The 21738-nt window shown below is 39.5% G+C and overlaps 1 protein-coding gene across 24 annotated transcripts in view; it reads left to right on the top strand.

The window, feature by feature from the left end:
- Macf1 (microtubule actin crosslinking factor 1) overlaps positions 1 to 21738 on the top strand; it is a 347832-nt gene that overhangs the window by 305507 nt on the left and 20587 nt on the right. For all 24 annotated transcript variants that reach the window (XM_058570880.1, XM_058570874.1, XM_058570873.1 and 21 more), the window contains 22 exons: positions 1027 to 1258; positions 1885 to 2111; positions 3200 to 3322; positions 3419 to 3520; positions 3909 to 4010; positions 4104 to 4277; positions 4369 to 4524; positions 4638 to 4835; positions 5334 to 5462; positions 6259 to 6432; positions 9036 to 9191; positions 9293 to 9499; positions 9635 to 9754; positions 10455 to 10624; positions 11762 to 11921; positions 12735 to 12929; positions 13100 to 13228; positions 14606 to 14749; positions 15208 to 15396; positions 18188 to 18308; positions 18852 to 19015; positions 20583 to 20745. In XM_058570880.1, coding sequence (XP_058426863.1) covers positions 1027 to 1258; positions 1885 to 2111; positions 3200 to 3322; positions 3419 to 3520; positions 3909 to 4010; positions 4104 to 4277; positions 4369 to 4524; positions 4638 to 4835; positions 5334 to 5462; positions 6259 to 6432; positions 9036 to 9191; positions 9293 to 9499; positions 9635 to 9754; positions 10455 to 10624; positions 11762 to 11921; positions 12735 to 12929; positions 13100 to 13228; positions 14606 to 14749; positions 15208 to 15396; positions 18188 to 18308; positions 18852 to 19015; positions 20583 to 20745 — 3535 coding nt within the window. The remainder of the gene's footprint in view (positions 1 to 1026; positions 1259 to 1884; positions 2112 to 3199; positions 3323 to 3418; positions 3521 to 3908; positions 4011 to 4103; positions 4278 to 4368; positions 4525 to 4637; positions 4836 to 5333; positions 5463 to 6258; positions 6433 to 9035; positions 9192 to 9292; positions 9500 to 9634; positions 9755 to 10454; positions 10625 to 11761; positions 11922 to 12734; positions 12930 to 13099; positions 13229 to 14605; positions 14750 to 15207; positions 15397 to 18187; positions 18309 to 18851; positions 19016 to 20582; positions 20746 to 21738) is intronic.

The raw sequence follows: 21738 nt of genomic DNA, 5'->3' as shown, positions 1-21738 counted from the left end.
CTCCCGTCCCATCTCTCACTCACATTGTGGAATGTGTTACTTTGTGTTGTTGCTGCCTGCTCCTGTCTTCCCCACATCGTCACATTTCATTGTTGTGTTGACCGCGCCCACCATTACAGATTACAGAGGTAAGGTACCCGTCCTCTTGGGGTTAGTGTATTTTTATAAAGCTGAAAATCAAAGGCATTAACTATAAAGAAATTTCCATGAAGTTTAGTGGAAGAAAATTGATTATTATTATGCCTGTTTTGTTTGGGGTGGAATCTAGATGTGAGGGAGTGATGGGAAGTGATTTTGTTAAGGAAATCTGCTTTTCCTGTTCGAAACTTAAAATTGATAAGACGCTAATGAATGAATCCAGAGTTAGTTTTAGATGGTTTTTTTAGGAGGCAAGCTTATCTGTTTTCTTCACTTTCTGCCTCAGATTATAAAATGAGAATTTTATACTTATAGTCATGTTATTCAGAGTACCAGAAATGTGGAAAGGTAATTGTTCTTTTAGAATGAGGTTAGATTTGCCCTTTCTCATGCCAACATTTCCCTCTCTCACTGTTATGTACGGTGAGTTGTCAAATTGTATGCTGTTAAATTCCAAGTCATGTACCATATTAAGTTCCTCATCCATTTACACAGCTGGTGGAGGGCATCTAACTTGTTGGTCTGGTGTGTTGCATGCAACTGTCATCTGAGATGTTGACATACTGACTCTCACCAGTTTCATAGTCTTGTTCCTTTCTCATTGTATTAGTTGGAATAGGAAAAGTTTTATGACAATACTAATGATTTGAGTTGATTTCTGGCATATTACTTAATATCTTTTGACTCAAATAAATATTGCCTTTCCCCCCGACCCCAATAGCCCAGTTTCTGGTGTACTATGCCCAAAATGATCTATTGGCCAAACCCAAAACTTTAACAGCCATTGGGCTAAACTGAACACAGATTTATATCTACTCCTTATTCCCAATATTTCCCCAAAAAGTATGATAAGTTACTAGTGATGGCTAATATTCCAACTTTATTTAGTTCCATGATAAAATTGAGCCTATGTTGGAGACTCTGGAGAATCTTTCCTCTCGCCTGCGAATGCCACCCCTGATTCCTGCTGAAGTAGACAAGATCAGAGAGTGCATCAGTGACAATAAGAGTGCCACCGTGGAGCTAGAAAAACTTCAGCCATCCTTTGAGGCCCTAAAGCGCCGTGGAGAAGAGCTCATTGGGCGATCTCAGGGAGCAGACAAGGATTTGGCTGCAAAAGGTGCTTGTTGGATCTACTTATTTTTAAAGAAAGTCAACAGAATAAATTTCAAGCTGAGGTTATCTCTAGCATCCTACCAGATGTATTGCATTGAATGTAAAGACAGTCCCCAAATAATGAGTATTCTAAAAAGTCGTTTGGAAGTCATTTAGAATTCAGAACATGTTTCCCCATTGAAATAAGGTTACAATTGGTAGTTAGATTCCCAGGCCAGAAAACAAATCCTCCTTTAACCCCTAATGTGAGTAAACTACAGTATCAATAGTGGGTAGAACATAACTACTTTTTATACATTTTCCATGGGAAATAAACAAGTTGAACACAGAACACTGGAAGTAGAGTTTCCATCACAGCCCCTTTGTAAATTAGGGGGTTTTATCTTAGTAGTACCTTTATATTAGAGATTTCCATATTACTTCTGTGGCCCCTTTATGGGGGAGACCAACATGGGCAGAAAATATGAAAGTAGAAATAATAATAAAGCTAAAATAGAAAACTGTCCATCATTTATACATTTTAAGAGAATTTTTAAAGATGGTTTCACTGAAAATGTCAGAATTTCTGATGAGATTGATTTTAAGTACTCCAAGAACTCCTGTTTTCACATCTCTTCTTTACCCACTCAGAAATCCAGGACAAACTGGACCAAATGGTATTCTTCTGGGAAGACATCAAAGCTCGGGCTGAAGAGCGAGAAATTAAATTCCTTGATGTCCTTGAATTAGCGGAGAAGTTCTGGTATGACATGGCAGCTCTCCTGACCACCATCAGAGACACTCAGGACATTGTCCATGACTTGGAAAGCCCAGGCATTGACCCATCCATCATCAAGCAACAGGTTGAAGCTGCCGAGGTAAGAAGAAAACAAAGCCCCTTTTGTGTGTGTGTCCTCCAGCAAAGCATTCTATCCAAGTAGGTTATGCCAACTGTTAGCCATGTTAAGTGCCTTGAAATTGTGTGTGTGTGTGTGTGTTTAAGGCTTTTTTTTTTTCCACCAGGGGAAAAACTACTCAATTTATTTAATGTAAAAAATTAAATAGTAGGAAAGAAAATTTCCTAGTTTGGGACCCATCATCCATAGGTAACAATTGACTTTCTAGTCCTTTTGCAGAGTCTAGTTTTTACTAAAAAATGCTTTCCACCTTATTTTATCCAGTTTCCATAAGCCAATCCTACCCTGATATTTTTATATATCAAAACTATTTGTTTCCTCACCCCTGTCAATGTCAGTCCATGAACCACACTTTACGATCTGGCATAGCACTGACTTTCTTCAAAATTATATAGCCTAGCACTCCTGTTATGCTGGTCTGTTAGTGCTGACTTTGTGATTTATGCTACATTATTTCACCTTATTCATTTACTTCTCCATAATAGACTTCTGGCTATAGATTGTAATCTCCTTGGAGGCATGAAGGGATGAACCATTTGTAAAATTATTGAAGCTTATTACAACTTTCCCATACTGTCTGAATTTCTGCTGCCATTTTTACCATCATTGCATGCTCATTGTGTCATTGTGTTATGTAGATTTGTTGTGTTTGTGTGTTTGTTTTTGGTACTGGGAATTGAACCCAGGGATGCTTTAACATTGAGCCACATCCCCAGCCCTTTTTTGTATTTAGAGAAAGATTCTCGCTGAGTTGCTTAGGGCCTTGCTGAGTCATTGAGGCTGGCTTTGAACTCGCAATCTTCCTGTCTCAGCCTCCCATGCTCTGGGATTACAGGTGTGCACCACCGTGCCTGGCTATAATGTATATTTGATATATATTTTGGAGTCTAAACTGTACTCTCCGGATAAACAAAATATTAAGAGGACTTAAAACCTTTGAGATTGACAGTTCTATTCATTGTGTGCTCTTGACGGAGCATGTACAAAGTTTGAGAAGTTCTGTTCTGCTTTCACCTTTGGCTCATGTTCTATTATACCTTTACATGTAGACTATTAAAGAGGAGACAGATGGTCTGCATGAGGAGCTGGAATTCATTCGAATCCTTGGAGCAGATTTAATTTTTGCCTGTGGAGAAACTGAGAAGCCTGAAGTGAAGAAGAGCATTGATGAGGTGTGGAAAACAAATGAGGAGTTCAGATGAAACATTAGTGTATTCAGATGGAGAGTGATATTACTTAAAGAATCTGATTGGATGTTTTTCTTCTAGATGAACAATGCTTGGGAAAACTTAAACAAAACATGGAAAGAGAGGCTAGAAAAACTTGAGGATGCCATGCAAGCTGCTGTGCAATATCAGGACACTCTTCAGGTTAGAGGCCGGGAGGTGACCACTTAGGAAACACAGGTTCCTTGGTCATTTTCTGAATTCAGCACAAGAGTGAATCACCTTCATGGGGTTCTCACTGAAGACAATGCTGGTTTCATGTTTCTAGCCAGAGACTCCCACTTCTACTGGAAAAAGCACTGGCACAGGCTGTTGCTGCTCCTTTAGCCATTTTTATCATCATTGCATGCTTTCCTGTTTATAGTCTTTCACCTGCACAATGAAATTGGCCTTATCGTGAAAGTTATTGCTTGCTGGAAGTCCATACCCAGGGTATCATGAAGCATAGTATTAGCAAGAATAATGCTAATTCTCTCCCGACCCTGTATATTTTTTTTCACTTTTGTTTTCTATATTTGTATTTTTATTTTAGGCTATGTATGACTGGCTGGATAACACTGTGATCAAACTCTGCACCATGCCCCCTGTTGGCACTGACCTCAACACTGTTAAAGATCAGTTAAATGAGATGAAGGTTTGTATCTGGAGAGGACTTTGGAAGAAGAGGTGCTTCTTTTCAGCTTTTAAAGGCTTGGTTTGATATTAACACCTGGTACATCTCTGATAGGAGTTCAAAGTGGAAGTTTATCAGCAGCAAATTGAGATGGAGAAGCTCAATCACCAGGGTGAATTGATGTTAAAGAAAGCTACTGATGAAACAGACAGAGACATTATACGCGAACCACTGACAGAACTCAAACACCTCTGGGAGAACCTGGGTGAGAAAATTGCCCACAGACAGGTAAGGCGAGTGGTAGAATACATGAATGAAATGTTCTGTGCTCCTTTTTAATTCCCTAACAAATGTTCCTTTTCTGTCTTGTTCCGAGCAGCATAAGCTAGAAGGTGCTCTCTTGGCCCTTGGCCAATTCCAACATGCCTTAGAGGAACTAATGAGTTGGCTGACTCACACTGAAGAGTTGCTAGATGCTCAGAGACCAATAAGTGGAGACCCAAAAGTCATTGAAGTTGAACTTGCAAAGCACCATGTAAGTATTTTCATCTCTAATTCTGTTGGCTTGGTAATATATTGCTCACAGAAGCTTTTTGATGATTTAATGATAGTTATAGAGCTACATTATGCTATTCTATGTTTTTTTAGGTTCTGAAAAATGATGTTTTGGCTCATCAAGCTACAGTAGAAACAGTCAACAAAGCTGGCAATGAGCTCCTTGAATCAAGTGCTGGAGATGATGCCAGCAGCTTAAGGAGCCGCTTGGAAACTATGAACCAGTGCTGGGAATCAGTGCTGCAGAAAACAGAGGAGAGGGAGCAGCAGCTCCAGTCAACACTACAGCAGGTATGTGCATTATCCAAGGTAGATAGGAATTGCTGTGTAGAGGACACCAACCTGGAGAAGATACCACTTGGTGTCTTGTTGAAACTTGTCCGAGAAGAGTAGCTTTGATTAGGTGGTTCTTTTTTGTGTTTGTGTGTAGCTCCATCTATTTACTATTCAGAATTAGTAGATCTTCATGTAGCCCCTGCTTGTTCACAGATTCTGTTTTTTCTCTAGATCTAGTCAGGTCCCTCCCTGGGCAGCAGTTCCTTGGTCAAGTAATCCATTCATCAGATTATATCAGACATCTATACTATGTTACAGTGAGGTTTGAAGGATTCTGCTAGATTCTAACAATAAACAAATAGATTATACCAGTAGTACAACAGAACAACTCTGGCTGTGTACAGTTCCTAATTCCTTCCTCATAATAACATTCCTCATGGGATTATTGAGAAAGTTTACTTGTGAAGCTGAGAATTGACTACTGACATCACTGATTATTCTTTTTTTCAAAAGGCCCAGGGTTTCCACAGTGAAATTGAAGATTTCCTCTTGGAATTGACTAGAATGGAGAGCCAACTTTCTGCATCTAAACCTACTGGAGGACTTCCTGAAACTGCTAGGGAACAGCTTGATACACATATGGTAATAGCAACTTCTTTAAACTGAGAATAAGTATCCCACATTTAATAGCTACTTTCTGAGGTGTATATATCTGGGAATCTACAAAGTAGTGAATTTTTACCAACAACGTAGAATAACCTTGAGCATTAACTGCTTATTTACAGATTTTAATACCCTACTGTGGGGAGCAGTACTATCAGGGAAGAATAAGCTGGAAATATGTCATTGAGCTTGTAGATTTTGAGTTGGACTGCTTGGTTGGTACAAGAATATTGACTAGAAAATGGGAGCATCAAGAAGACAAATATGAGGGCTGGGGGTATAGCCCAGTGGTAGAGCACTTGCTTGGCATGTGTGAGACCCTGGGTTTGATCCCCAGCACTGGATTGGGGGGGGGGGGGGTTACAAATACATAGCATAAATCTGTTTGTATTAAAGAAAACTGCTCAGTGGAGTTAGGGAAATCAGAAATTCTGATAGTATTTCAAGAAATTGGGCTTAAAACAAAAGACAGCATTATTTCTATGCAAATTCTTTATTGAAAAGGGAAATAAGTTATTGAGGAATAGTTTTGTTATCTTCGATCCTAAAAAGAAACAAAACTTTTTTCTTCTATTTAGTAGTGACAGAGTTATTTTAGTATAAATGAAGAATGGTGAGTTCTATTCCCTACCAATTCGGCAGTTGAATGAAATCTATGAGAAGCTTTTTAGTCTAGATGAGAGCTTCTTTGACTTTTCCAGGTTATGTTTATGAATCTGTATGTGGGTGTTTTTGAGGGGACAGGTATTGATATCTTTACTGCCTTTTCTCATAGGAACTCTACTCCCAGCTGAAAGCCAAGGAAGAGACTTACAATCAGCTACTTGACAAAGGCAGGCTCATGCTTCTGAGCCGCGATGACTCTGGGTCTGGCTCAAAGACGGAACAGAGTGTAGCTCTTTTGGAACAGAAGTGGCATGTAGTCAGCAGTAAGATGGAAGAAAGAAAGGTATTCCCACAAAACCCTATGTTTGAGCAGTTTGCTTGGTGACTGCATGTAATTACCATCTTGTTTCTAAAGATTTTTCAAAGACTAATATAACAGAGGTTACAGAACTGATACCCTTAGAATTGGCTTTAAATAATCAAGCTATCTTGTCTATTTGTTTTCTATCTGTATCAATAATTCTAGTTTCTACTGAAATTTGCTTTTACAATTAATCATTCCTTTTCTCCATCTACCAGTTTAAGACATTAATGACTATGGCTGTTTAGTAATAATCCCTCCCATATTAATCTCTGATCTGCATCCCTGCTTAAAAACAAGGTTTTGTTGGGGTTGGGATTAGAACAAGTATGTAAGAAGTGTGACTAACAATTCTCCATGCAAGAAAATTTACTAAAAATTAGTGACCTCTTTCCACTATTCCTCAGAAATTCAGTTATTTTCTGTATAATAGAAAGGTCATCAGGGGTCAAGACATTCTTCCAAAAAGATTGTTTTTTATGGGTACAGAGCTTCATTCTGTTCTTTGCTTGTCAAATCCAGTGTGAAATACGCATACAAACCTAATGGTCATGTTCACTCAATAAATAGTTACTGAACAAGTGTGTACTGGGCTCTGCTAGGTTTATAGTGGAAACAGTAAACAAACGGACCCTATCGTTACGAAATTAATGGGCAGAAGGACATAAAACTGATATGAGCATTTTTGAGAGAAGCATTAATTTCATAGAATCCTTATAGTATGAGGTGGGTAATATTGTGATATGAGGTATGGCCAAAAGACTTGAATGCATGGCTGTGTTCCAGTCTTTGCACAGACTCTCATCTGTAGTTCCTGCAGACGACAGAACTGAGAATAAATAAACTGAGGCAAATTCTGGCTCCTACTCAGGAAGTTTTCTTATAGTGGAGCAAACTGCCTCAAAACTTACATAGTTCCCATCATCACAATTGATAAGCAAAGCCAGGTGTCAAGGATTCTAATCTCTGATTTTATAGGAACATTACATTTCAGAATTAATAAAATCACTTATTAAATGTTTACTATATTAAGAAATACATAGATTTAACAATGGTTAAGAATTCCTGTTGTCTAGGAACTTATAATAGTATATTAATTTCTAAACTTTTCTATGATAGATTTGAAGTATACTTTATTTTCCACTTGTTTGCTCTGTGTATATGTGTGTGTATGTGTGTGTGTGTGTGTGTTGCTGGGAATGGAACCCAGGGTCTCTCACGTTAGCCAAGTATTCTACCATTGAGCTATACTCTCAACCCTGTACATTTTTTATAACATTAATTTTTAAGTTTTTGGTTTTTTGAGTTTACAGAAGTAACTTGGAGGCATAAAGATGAAAAGCAGCTAGACATTTTTAGTGCACATCTTGGGGTTTCTTTGTGAAACTGCGTGTGTGTCGGGGGTGGGGGGGCTAGGGATTGAAGCCAGAGCTTTATGCATGCTAGGCAAGCACACTATCCCTGAGCCACATTCTCAGCCCTAAAATACTCATTTTTAAAAAATTCTGGACATATTCTTTTTTTTTTTTTTTTAATATATTCATTTTTTAGTAGCCTATTTTTATTTTCCTTTGCCTACCTGGTAGGTGGTCCATAGTCAGAAGCAATCACTAAGATGTTGTAGGTAGAGGTCCCTCAGGATGAGCTTGTGAACTCTGGAATTAAGGTGTACTTACAGACAGTAGCACTTGCCCTTAAGGAGCCACTGCTTTTACCATTCTGATTTAGGTTACATGGGGTTGGTGGTGTGGCTCTGAAGGAGGTCATGCCTAGCATGCGAGAGGCCTTGGGTTCAAACCCAACAACCGGTATTATTAAACTTTTGCCAAGAATGTCTGTCGTTTTTTTGTTACCTTTTCTGCTTGTGGCATAAGATATAAGACTCGGGCATTTCAAGTGTTGTGTCTTCTGGAAATGCACATTTAAACAGAGAATGCTATAGCACACATCATGTTGATAGTAATGTACTTTTCAGTTAGTTATTCTTTACATCACAAAGATATATTAAAAGAAACCAAGATTTTTGCCCAAAGCAGGTTACAGGTCCTATAGCTGTCATCCCAAAAGGGTCTATTCACTTACTTTATTAAACAGTTTTACTACTATTTTTTTTTTTTTTTTTTGGTACCAGGGATTGAACTCAGGGTCACTCAACCACTGAGCCACATCCCCAGCCCTATTGTGTATTTTATTTAGAGACAGGGTCTCACTGAGTTGCTCAGTGACTCAGTCTGGCTTTGAACTCACCATCCTCCTGTCTCAGCCTCCCAAGCTGCTGGGATTACAGGCGTGCACCACCGCACCCAGCTACTTCTCTTCTTAAATGCCCCAGGAATGGGAGAGTGTCTAGGAAAGGAACTTGGCTTGCTAATTTTGCTCGTTCCTTTTCCATGTGTACACTGCTTGTTCAGTTGTTTTAGTTTCAGACACTAACATTAAAATGTCCCCTTCTTTACAGACTTTGTGTGTTTTTAGGTTAATTAAATGAGACTTCCTATTTAGAGGCATACAATTCATACCTTTGTTGTTCAAACTGTAATTCTTGATTTGGCATTTTGTGTGTGTGTGTTTTATTTAAAATTCAGTCAAAGCTGGAAGAGGCCCTCAACCTGGCAACAGAATTCCAGAATTCCCTACAAGAGTTTATCAACTGGCTCACTCTAGCAGAACAGAGTTTAAACATTGCTTCTCCCCCCAGCCTGATTCTAAACACCGTCCTTTCCCAGATTGAAGAGCATAAGGTAACTATGATTCATGATATTGCCATCCTTTGGAAGGAACTAGTTGAAAGGAATACTCCTTTATCTTATTTCAAGTTTAAAAAGCAACATTGTTCCCTCAGGTTTTTGCTAATGAAGTTAATGCTCATCGAGACCAGATCATTGAGCTGGATCAAACCGGAAATCAGTTAAAGTTCCTTAGCCAAAAACAAGATGTTGTTCTCATTAAGAATTTGTTGGTTAGCGTCCAGTCTCGGTGGGAGAAGGTTGTCCAGCGATCTATTGAAAGAGGGCGATCACTAGATGATGCTAGGAAGCGAGCAAAACAAGTAAGTTATCAAAGAAAGACATTAACTTATTGAACAACCTTATGCTGCATATGTTGTATCTCTGGAATTGTTCTTAAAATAAATTGTACAGTTTTCATATTCATTCCTAGTGGAATTTATTTATTATAATTTTAGTTCCATGAAGCTTGGAAAAAACTGATTGACTGGCTAGAAGATGCAGAAAGTCACCTGGACTCTGAACTGGAGATATCAAATGACCCAGACAAAATTAAACTCCAACTTTCTAAGCATAAGGTAAAGAAGTTAATTGTTGCTGGGTCCTGAGCTAGCTTGCTAAAAATAGAAATCAGAGCTAATTAAAAACCAAAGATAACCAGGCATGTTGGCACATGCCTATGATCCCAGTGACCCAAAAGGCTGAGGCAGAAGGATCCCAAGTTCAAGGCAACTTAGCAAGGCCCCGTCTTGTGGGGGTTGGGGGCAATTGGTTAATGTTAAAAAAAGTCAAGATGATGAAGCCAGGGTTCCTTTCCCTCCCCTACCCAACCCTTTAACCCCAGTGCTGGGGATCTAATCCAGTACCTTACTGATGATAGATAAGTGCTCTACTACTGAGCTGCAGCCCCAGCCCAGGGTCCATTTTATATCTAGACACTATTTAACCATGACATTTGCTCTTTTAAATAACAGTGAAGTGGTTATGAAAGCAACCAGCCAACACTGTAGGCTTTTGGAAATTGCCATGCACTGCTTGCTGTATGTGCCATAACAAAAAATATTAAATTTTTTAATGATAAGCTATTTATTGTTAATTTTAGTGTACTTTAGTTTTTTTGATACTATTTTTGGCTTCTAATCTGAAAATTCAAAAAAAAATTTTTTGTTCCAACTCAAGATATCATCTGTTGTTTTTGTTTGTTTGGGTTCTGGGGATTGAATTGAGGGCCTTGTGCTGTGATCTGATTTTTGCCACACTTTTGCTTTCCGGAAACAGGAGTTTCAGAAAACTCTTGGTGGCAAACAGCCTGTATATGATACAACAATTAGGACTGGCAGAGCACTGAAAGAGAAGACATTGCTTGCAGATGATACTCAAAAACTTGACAACTTGTTGGGAGAAGTCAGAGACAAATGGGATACTGTTTGTGGCAAGTCTGTGGAGCGGTGAGCATTAAATATCCCCTTCAAGGGTCTGTACATCGTGTCAGAAGTAGCTTAAGAATCCATTAGTAGATTAAAATAGTGACAAACCTAATGCATCAGTATTGAATTCAAAGAATTATGAAGGAATTTGAATACAATGTATTAAAACACTCATGTTTTAAACTTGAATTTTGCTGTATTAATAAGGGAGAGGCCCATGAAAATTAAGCCAAATATTTGTAAATCACTAATTTAAAATACCAATACCTGTCTTATTCACATTCTCAGTGTCAAACACTGTGCAAAGCCTCTACATATATTCAACCATAATACCTGATCTTTCCTAATCAGTTATTACTGAATGTGTGCCCAACAGTGCCTACTAATCATCAATCTTCATCAGAATCAGCAAGGTGTGTACTATTATTATTATCATTTTTACAGATGAGTAAACGATCACAGTGAAGTTTCTTTTATATATATATATATTTTTTTTTTTTTAAATATTTATTTTTTTAGGTGTAGCTGGACACAACACAATGCCTTTATTTTTATATGGTGCTAAGGATCGAACCCGGGTCCCGCCCATGCTAGTCAAGCGCTCTACCGCTGAGCCACAATCCCAGCCCCCACAGTGAGGTTTCTTAACTCCACCAAGGTCACTCAGCTAAGAGGCTGACCTGGGATTTGAACCTACAATTTAGTTCTCAAAGTTGTACTTTTATCCTCTCCTACCCATTATGCTGTGCTAAATATTACAAGATGTCTGAACTATTTGTACTTTTTTGATGAAAAAAAGGTCACACAACTAGTATAGGGCTAGGAGTTGAACTCCTGACTCTAGACCATTACCCAAATGCTCATTCTCTGCTTGGAGTACTAGAAAGTAATTAACAACAGACCTTGGATTATTAAGGTGTATCCTTGTATCATTGGACTACAAGATTTACAAAGCGTATCCATACCTATCCCTTGCACTCTAAAGAGTAGTTTGATTAAAAGTGTGTAGGCACTTCTCTTAGTCACTTTTTATTCTAACTATTCTCACATGGAATTCACTATATAGAGTTCAAGCAATTTTCCTTTTCAGGAAGTCAGAATTATAAGTCATCCATTAAAAGGATCATAAAAACAGTGGAATTTGTGTGCTTTTTTCAGGCAACACAAGTTGGAGGAAGCCCTGCTGTTTTCAGGCCAGTTCATGGATGCTTTGCAGGCCTTAGTTGACTGGTTATATAAGGTAGAGCCACAGCTGGCTGAGGACCAGCCTGTACATGGGGACCTCGACCTTGTTATGAATCTTATGGATGCCCATAAGGTGAGGGACAAGATTTGGGCCTCAGAGAAGGCAAAATCATAGGGTCTGTGGGTACCTTTGCCCTGTGTTAACCATCTAAGGGAGAAAAAGCCTAACAGCCTGTATCTTTGCTAAGAGGCATCTCCTCGTTTTCTGTGTTTAAACAAACTTTGGCTGGATTCTGCATGATTCATAAAGAATTTACCAAAATTGGTTTGATTCAGAGTTGGCAATATGTAAACTCCACTTTGAAATTCTCTCTCTTTCTGTTTGTCTCTCAGTTGAGTCACAAAATGAATTTAAATTCAGAAGGAAACCCTTAAAATATTCTTTTCACTGATAACCTAATATGGCAATGGGAGAGATTTTTTTAAAACCATTTTTGAATGGTTTAAAACCATTCAAAACCTAACAAGTCTAATATCCTGCACACCACTATTTATTATAACCTGTCATTTTGAACTGCATACTGTCCTCCTTTTTAACTACAAAGCATTGAACTCTACTTTGAATTTATATAAAATTTATTCTATGCACTGTAGTTGTATTCCTTTTTATCTCCCATAATTCTGGAAAGTTAATATAATTATTTCCATTATATAGAAGATAAAACTGGGACTCAAGTTAACTACTTTATCCAAAGTCACACAGCTTATAAATTCCTGAACTGACTTTCATAGAACCATGTCTTCTGGTGATTTTTCTACACATCATTTTTCCTCTTCTGTGCATAAAAAAAGATTAGAACCCACCAGATGAATAACTACTTTCTCAGTGTTTTGCTCCTTAGACTCAAAACGTTTCTCAAAACGTTTGTCCTATCTTCTTTTCTAGGTTTTTCAGAAGGAACTGGGAAAACGAACAGGAACTGTTCAGGTCTTGAAGCGGTCAGGCAGAGAACTGATTGAGAATAGTCGAGATGACACCACTTGGGTAAAAGGACAGCTCCAAGAACTTAGCACTCGCTGGGACACTGTCTGTAAACTGTCTGTTTCCAAGCAAAGCCGACTTGAGCAGGCTTTAAAACAGGTAAGGTTTTCAAGATCTACAAATGAAAGATAACCTTTGTGGAGGCTGATGGGGACAAAAGTGCCTATGTTATCCTAAAGAATTGAGTCCCTGACCTTTCCCTTGGCATGCCCAGTGACCAGGAGCTTGGCTGCAAAAAGCGTTCCAATCTTTTGTGCTTGTTATTTCAGGCAGAGGAGTTTCGGGACACAGTCCACATGCTGTTGGAGTGGCTTTCTGAAGCAGAGCAAACTCTTCGCTTTCGAGGGGCTCTTCCCGATGACACAGAGGCCCTGCAATCACTCATTGACACTCATAAGGTAATCCAGCCCTCAGGTTCGGTGACCTGTGCTGTCCACCCAGTGAGGGCTGCCCCACCACTTAGAAAACAGCATTTGCTTGCATATATCATCCATTATGTGAGAAAGAACAAAACTGGAAGAGTTCAGCTCATTGGTTTAGTAGGAAAGAAAGAGAAGTAACTGTTCATTTTTACAAGAGTGATTCATGTTGGTTATAAACAAATAAAACACAATAGTATTATATAAAGAAAATGTGAATTGTTCCTCTTTTTCCCTGCATTCTCCTTTTCTTAACTATTATGTTACTAGCTATGGGTCCTAGTCTGATCCCCCAGAATTGCTTACCAAGCTATAGAGTAATTAGTGTCTGGGGCCTCAGTCTGCTCTAATGAGGTGGGAAGTGTTTCCTTTTTTAATTTTCATGTTACCTACCCCAAGATTTTAATCTTGGTTTTCTCATTGTATTCTCTTGTGAATTTTTTTTTTAATATTGTTTTTGAGCTGGGGTTGTGGCTCAGTGGTGGAGTGTTCACCTACATGTGTGAGGCACTGGGTTTGATCCTTAGCACCACATAAAGATAAGGTAAAGATATTGTGCCCACCTATAATTTTTTTTAAAAATTATAGTGTTTTATAGCTCTTTATGTTTTTCTAAAACAAATATGTTCATAAATGTGGAAATGAAAGAAAGTAAGATTTAAAAAGAAACTAATTCAGAATAGGAAAAAGGCCATACCACTGTGTCCTTAGGCTTTATCATCATCTCTAGCAGAGCAAGACACTTAGGGTAAAAGGAGATACCTCTCACCTTCCAACATCTTTGAGAACTAGAAAGAAAAGGCAAGACAACAGAATAATAGGCTTGAAGGTCATGAGGTAGAAACAGATTTATTACGTACTTGGGTGTGTGATGCAGGGACAAGTGGGTGAAACCTACTAAATGAGAGACTGAATAGGTACCATAAGGGTAAAGAGGAAGGCAGCAGTCAGACCATTCTTAAAGAGTTTTGTATTCTGAATTAATAAAATTGATTGTGGCAGGGGGCGGGGGGAGGACCAGAGACACCAATTGTGGTGGCACATGCCTGTAATCCCAACAGCTCAGGAGTCTAAGGCAGGAGGATTGCAAAATCAAGGCCAGCCTCAGCAACTTAGCAAGACCCTATCTCAAAACGAAAAATAAAAAGGGCTGGAAATGTGGCTCAGTGGTAGAGCTCCCCTGGGTTCAATCCTTCGTACCATTTAAAAAAAAAAAAAAAAAAGCTAGACATACCTATATACAGGTTTTTAAAGACCTGTTAAAACATCAGGAAAAAAAAAAATGAAATTTCTTTCACCTCTCAATATTAATTAATCGTGGATACATTTAAGTTCTTATTTTTCAATCTTGTTTAGGAATTCATGAAGAAAGTGGAAGAAAAGCGCGTTGATGTTAATGCAGCGGTAGCCATGGGAGAAGTCATCCTGGCTGTCTGCCATCCCGATTGCATTACCACCATCAAACATTGGATCACTATCATCCGAGCTCGCTTTGAGGAGGTGAGTCACTGTGCACCCAAGAAAATGGAATGATAGTGATAACATACTGTGGAGTTTTGTTTTCTTTTTCCCTCAGGTAAGTAATCTTTCATTCAGTGTGAATATCTCAACAAAAATTAACTTTTTAGTAAAGACTTCTTGGCAATGTGCAGCAGTCTGGAAGAATAGTGCTGAAGTAATGATGTACTTGTTAGTGCCTTCTGATGGACACGGTGTATGTTGCTCCCTCCTTGCTGAGAAGTCCTGTGCTTAATATCATGTACTAGGTCTGCTTTCAGGAGAACTGCCTGCCTATCCCAGCTCTTAGCCAAGCTTTCTCACTGGGGTAAGAGAGGAATCTTGACTGGCTTGCATGGTATCTCCCCTAAAAAGTCATTTTGCAGATAAGATGAGAAGATGCTTTGAGACAAAGGGATGTGTTTGATAAAAAAGGCTATGGTTGCCTTCTTTCTCCACAGGTCCTGACATGGGCTAAGCAGCACCAGCAGCGTCTGGAAACAGCACTGTCAGAACTGGTAGCTAATGCTGAGCTCCTAGAAGAACTACTGGCATGGATCCAGTGGGCTGAAACCACCCTTATACAGCGAGATCAGGAGCCAGTCCCTCAGAACATCGACCGAGTTAAATCCCTTATTGCTGAGCATCAGGTATCTTACTTTACTGGAGTTTTCTGTGTAGTTTTGGAGCCCATTTCCTTTGCCCTGTGTAGTCATTTTTTAATTGCTGCTTCACATGTTACCGCAAATTTAGCAGCTTAAAACAACAGTCTTACCTCACAGTTTCTGTGGATTGGGACTCCAAGCTTCCGTTAGCTGAATCATCTTTTTGGGGGTCTCATCTGAAATCGAGGTGTCAGCCAATACTACAGTTCTCATCTGGAGTATGGGATCCTTTTCCAGGCTCATTCACTTCTTTGCAGTTGTAGAACTGAGGTCTCCATCTTCTTGCTGGCTTTCAGCTCCTAGAGGCTGCCTTCAGTGTGTTTTCAAAGCCAGCAGGAGAAACTTTCCCTTGAAGTGTCTTATGTAATGAAATAAAATGATGACTGTTCCATCATTATCACAGGCATTGCCCACACTCACGGGAAGGGAATTACCCAGGGCATATATACCAGCAGTAGGATCCTTGGGGGCCAGCTTAGAAGTCTGGCCTTCATTGCAGCCAAGGACTCACTGGCCTATCCCTATTATACCTGGGTTTGGAAAGAGCTTTTGCCAGAATCCAGAGAGGAGGGGCTAACACGTAAGAAACCAAAAGAAGGAAAGCTCAGTTGAGCTTTATTCCTAATATATCCTTAGGCAAATAAGGCTTATAACTGTGGTAATTTAGACTGAATGTAAGCATGGTTCTTGCTTAGTTGAACTTTTTCTTAGTCAACATGATCTTTTTAGTTAATGTGAATAACTACCCTAGCAAGTAGGAACTCTCTATACTTCCTATGAAGTTAACCTTCCTCACTTCCCCTGCTGACTTTAAGGTCATCCTCCTAGATAAGGCCAGTCTCACTCCCCTGGGTCTTTAAGCTCTGCCTTTCTGTTTACTCTTACTCCACAGCCTGTAGACATGACCCCATTGTGCTTCCACCATTGTTACCTGTTTTGTTCTCCAACCAAGCTTCTTCCCTTGGTTTCCATTCACTCCACTGGCCCCTGTGGTCTGACTCCCACCCCATTAGACCACTGACACAGTTCCAGCACGTCCTACTGGCTAAGTCAAGTGGATGCTTTTCAATCCTTGTCTTATTTGATGTGTGGCATATTTGGCTCTTTCTGACCATTCCTTCTCAAGTCATCGACTGGTTCCTATTCCTGCTTATTAATCTTGGTATTCCTTAAGTTTTATTATTGGTGCTCTTCTCACACTGCTTGTTTTTTCTAGTCCAATAGCTTTAGACATCACATATTAAGCCAAGGACTTCTACATCTTTTTTTTCATCTTCAGCATCATTGCCTCCTGAAATACAGACATATGGTAAACTAGAGGCAGCTCTGAAACTCCATTTTTTATTTGTCTTCCTTACTTAACCCCACCCCTCCCAAACCTGCTTCCTCTTTGTTCATTCACCCAGTCCCATAGCACAGAAGCCAGTGATGGATCTGGAATTCTTTCCATTCCTCTGCTCCCTACATCTAGCCTTTTACTAGTCTTGTCTGTTCTGCTTCCAGAATATTTCTTGGCTGTCTTTCCCATCATAACTAAGGCCCTCACCATGTTTTGCCTCAATTACTACAATGATTTCCTAACCTGTCTCCCTACTACTAGTCACTCCCTATCCCCATTACTCTTCCTTCTACATTGATTTGATTATGTCACCTGGATCAAAATCTTTCAGATGTCTTCCATTGCTCCTGGAATAAAATTCTATCCCTTAGTCTGACATAAGGCCTTTTTTTTTGTAATATCTTTATTTATTTTTATGTTGTGCTGAGACCCAGTGCCTCACGCATCCAAGGCAAGTGCTCCACCACTGAGCTACAACCCCAGCCCCCATAAGGCCTTTTTTGATCTTTATCCTGTTTGCCTCTCCAGTCCCACCTCTTGCCAATCCTCTGATTGCTCCTCTGCTCAGCCAGTGAATGGAAGGGCCTAGCCCTGTCTGGCTCCCTCTACTGAACTGCTTCACCCTATTCTTTGACTGATTCTTCATTCCTCAATAACTCTGCTCAGGCCCCAAACTCTAGGCGATTTCCTTGCCACCTCAGTTTGTGAGTTACTCATCCTTGTCTTCCTGAACACCTTTATGGCATTTAATGCTCTGAATTCTTGGCTTTCGTTACTTAGGTGTGAGCTACTCAAAATCAGAGAGTATGTCTTCCTCTTTGAGGTCTTTAGCCTCTGATAAAGTACCTTGCTCTGTCAAATTTTTTAAAGAGAATGAGAGTTTGCAAAGTCTTCTGTTGTTGAGAGCCGGGCAGGTCAGAATGACCCCTGGCATTTGCCAGAGGGAATGTTTGAAAGGTGACGCCAGCAAACCATTGAGATGATGATTTGAGTTAAGCTATATATAATTGCTGTGGTGCTGGATTGATTGTATTGTATATTTGACCTTTACTGACCTTTGCTGCCTCGGGAGCCCGCTACTTTGGAGTTCTTGAGGGGATTCCCGGAGAGTTCCTATTAGTTGGGGAAGTGCTGGAGGAGCGATTTCCGGTTGGTGTGTGGTGTGTCCCCGGAGAAGGCCGAGTGGGTGTCGTTGGCAAAAAAGCATGCATGCGGTGAGAGTTGAAATAAAGTAGTTGCTGTTTGAACCTACAAGGCTTTGTGGCAGCTAGGTTATTCATGCCCAGCCAGACTGCAGCATTCTGTCACTTGGGCAGTCTGCCATGGGCTTTGGCCTTTGTTAGTAAGAAGTTGTTAATAAGAAGATGCAAAAAATCCACGAATCATTTTAGACCAAGAAAACACTCAACTCTTTTTCATATTTTTTGTATTTAACAGACATTTATGGAGGAAATGACACGCAAACAGCCTGATGTGGACCGGGTTACCAAGACATACAAAAGGAAGAATATAGAGCCTAGCCATGGTCCTTTCATCGAGAAATCCCGCAGTGGTAGCAGTATGTTTCCAGCCCATTATTTGGGATGCTTCCTTTCTGTTAATTGAAGATGAGCATTTTTAAGCATCTATCAAAAGAATTGCTTTTTGATTTTCAAAACTATATTGGGTTTTAAGCAAATCTGTTTTTTTAAACTTGTTTTTCTTACATAGTAGTATACAAGATGATAGAACCTGTTCTTTAGCAGTGGCCTTTCCATTGTTTTAGTCCTGGTGCTGCTGTTCTCATTTGGCTTGTACTAATTTAATTGTAACATAAATCAACTCATATAGAATCCATTGCTTTTTTTCATTGAGTTGATATGTCCTTGGTCCACTATGGTAAGAAAGAATTGTTTGGAAATATATGGAAAGCAGTTAAGTACCTATTCGCTTAGGAGGATCAGTAGTTTTGGAGTTAGTAAGCCTTCATGTTGCCAAGTCCCATACTTCTTTTCTCCATTACAGACGGAATAGCATTGTAGAGATCTTACATCTATAGCTGTTTCTGTTTTTGAACTGACAAGACCAGCTCTTCTAATCTTGTGGTTATTTTTCCTTTTAGGGAAATCCTTAAGTCAGCCTACACCTCCTCCCATGCCAATCCTCTCACAATCTGAAGCAAAAAATCCACGAATCAACCAGCTCTCTGCCCGCTGGCAGCAGGTGTGGTTGCTAGCCCTGGAGCGCCAGCGGAAGCTGAATGATGCCTTGGATAGATTAGAGGAGGTAATGTTCCACCAACTGTCCCTATGTGATTCTGTTATTAAAACAGTCCTTCTGAGGCCTTCTATATGACCTGTGTGCCTTTACCTACTTCTTCAAAAGCAGAATCAGATGAAGCAGGCATGGTGGCACACGTCCATAATCTTATCAGCTTAGTAAGGCCCTCAACAACTTATCAAGACCCCATCTCAAAAAGGGTTGGGGGATGTAGCTCAGTGGTTAAGTGTCCTTGGGTTCAATCCCCAGTGCCATAAAAAATAAAAATTAAAAAAAGAAGTAGAATTAGACCTACACTGAGCCCCAGTACTCTTTTTTCATGCTCTGAATGAAAAGACCTGTTCATGAGAAAACCACTCACAGCAGAGGAGATTGTAGCATCCAGTGTGGAAAGCAGTTAATTAGCCAATCCAGCGTGATTCTTCTTGGCACCTTGCTATGGTTCAGAACCAGGAACATAACATTGACAAGTTATCTCCAGATGTGTAGCTTAAAGAAATGACCATTATTGAGCCCTTTTATGTAGAGAGATATATATATATATATATATATATATATATATATATATATACTACCCAATTATGAAATAAGAGTAATTTTTTAGATTTCTTGTTACTCTGTTGGTTTTCACTAGGTCATGGAAAAGCAAGTTGATTTTGAACTATCATTACCAATATAAAAATAGATAAGTATTGCACTTCCTAGTTTTAAAACAAACCTCTAATATCTTTTATATTTTTTTATTTGTGCATATCAAAGCAGCTATGCCCAGAAGTGAGTGTTCTGTGTTTTTTGTTGTTGTTTCCCGTAGGTCAGTTGAGTTTTAAGCATATTTGGTTCTTGGCGCTTTTTTCTCCCATTCCTTCCAACTTTGGAGTTTGAAAGACCAGGGGGAAAACTACTGCACTCTAAAGTCAAAATGAGTGTGAAGCACTGACATAGTCCAAGTAACTGAAAATCACCCTGCCCACCACACAGGCCTGCTGTTTTCAATTAAGGCCAAACATTTAACATAAACATCAGGTGGGCAGTTTGCTCCCTCTGGTGCCATTCCAAAGAAACATGCATGGGGGCAGGTTTGGGTTCTTCCATATAGAACTCAGATTTCCTCATAGAAGTCTCAGAAAATAATGGGAAACAGGAGCCTCCTGATGTGGGTCCTGTGTGTGGTCATAGTATTTTTCAAAAAAATGTAAATGAGGGATGCTGAGATCTCCCTTTGGGATAGAATCTACTCCCTACTACTAAGAGGGTGGTCCTTGGAAAAATCCAAAGGAAAAGCAAGGCTGGGTTCCACCCATTCTTGTTCTTCGTGCTCTGTATTTTCTGTGGTGGTTTTTCAGTTACCATTGCTCCTGCTATATGCATTATACTGCAGCTCATATAAATAATCATGGCTTTAAGTGAAGGAGCCAGATTGTGCCTTCACAAGAGACAACATGTAGATAGCATTGTTGGTGCCCCTCAGAAGGCCTGCATGGCTTCACTAAACATGTGAGAACTTTGGTATGCTCTGGGAAGCTTTGAGGGCTATAAGTAAAAGGTCTTATTGACACCTCTGATTTCTGTCTAGTTGAAGGAATTTGCCAACTTTGACTTTGATGTTTGGAGGAAAAAGTATATGCGTTGGATGAATCACAAAAAGTCTCGGGTAATGGACTTCTTCCGACGCATTGACAAAGACCAGGATGGGAAGATAACACGTCAGGAGTTTATCGATGGCATTTTAGCATCCAGTGAGTCCATTTGTAATTCCAAATACATTTCACATCTGGATTCCTTGCACTTACTGTTAGAAGTTGTAATATTCAGTCTCCCTGAAGTGAAAGTGTAATCTTGGGGAAGAAGTAATATAACTTCCTGCTCAAGTCATCTACATACCTGTAATCCAGTGGCTTGGGAGATGAGGCAGAAGGATTGCAAGTTCAAAGCCAAAGTGAGGTGCTAAGCAACTCATTGAGACCCTGTCTCTAAATACAATACAAAATAAGGCTGGGGATGTTGCTTAGTGGTTGAGTGAGTCTGAGTTCAATGCCTGGTACCAAAAAAAAAAGTCTTTTTTTTTTTTTTAGTTGTAGATAGACCCAATATCTTTATTTATTTATTTTTATGTGGTGCTGAGGATTAAACCCAGTGCCTCATGCGTGTGAGGCAAGTGCTCTTCACTGAGCTACAACCCCAGCCCTCATCTGTTGTTTTGATGGAGAGAAAAATCTCATTTCACTGGAAATATATGTACATATATATGTGTGCGTGTGTGTGTTTGATACCTTGGGGCAAGACAAAAACATTTGAGGTATAACTAAGAAACTAACTTTTGTGAATTATGAGGTTCTGAATAAAATATTTTTTAAAACTTTGAAGGTTCTTCATAAGTCAAGCATGATGGCACCCACCTGTAAACCCAGAAATTTAGGAGGCTGAGACAGGAGGATCTCAAGTTGGAGTACAGCCTGGGAAACATAGAGACACACTGTCTCAAATTTTTTAAAAAATAAAAAGGATTGGGGACATAGCTCCATGTTAGAGTTCCCCTGGGTCCACTGGCAGTTTCACACACAAAAAAAAAGGACTGGGGATATAGCTCAGTTGGTAGAGTGCTTGCCTTGCATGCACTAGGCCCTGGGTTCAATCCCTGTACCACAAAAAAAAAAAAAAGAATATTTTTCACAAATGCAGTTTTTGACCTCTCTGTAATAGCTTACAACATGTTAGCAGAAGACATAGTT

Source organism: Marmota monax, unplaced genomic scaffold (genome assembly GCF_021218885.2).
Source record: "Marmota monax isolate L192 unplaced genomic scaffold, Marmota_monax_Labrador192_F-V1.1 WCK01_AAM20220418_F8-fsc00008, whole genome shotgun sequence".
In the NCBI taxonomy this organism is placed as follows: domain Eukaryota; kingdom Metazoa; phylum Chordata; class Mammalia; order Rodentia; family Sciuridae; genus Marmota; species Marmota monax.
The sequence above is the reverse complement of the archived record's forward strand: the minus strand, read 5'-3'. Positions and strand labels throughout refer to the sequence as shown.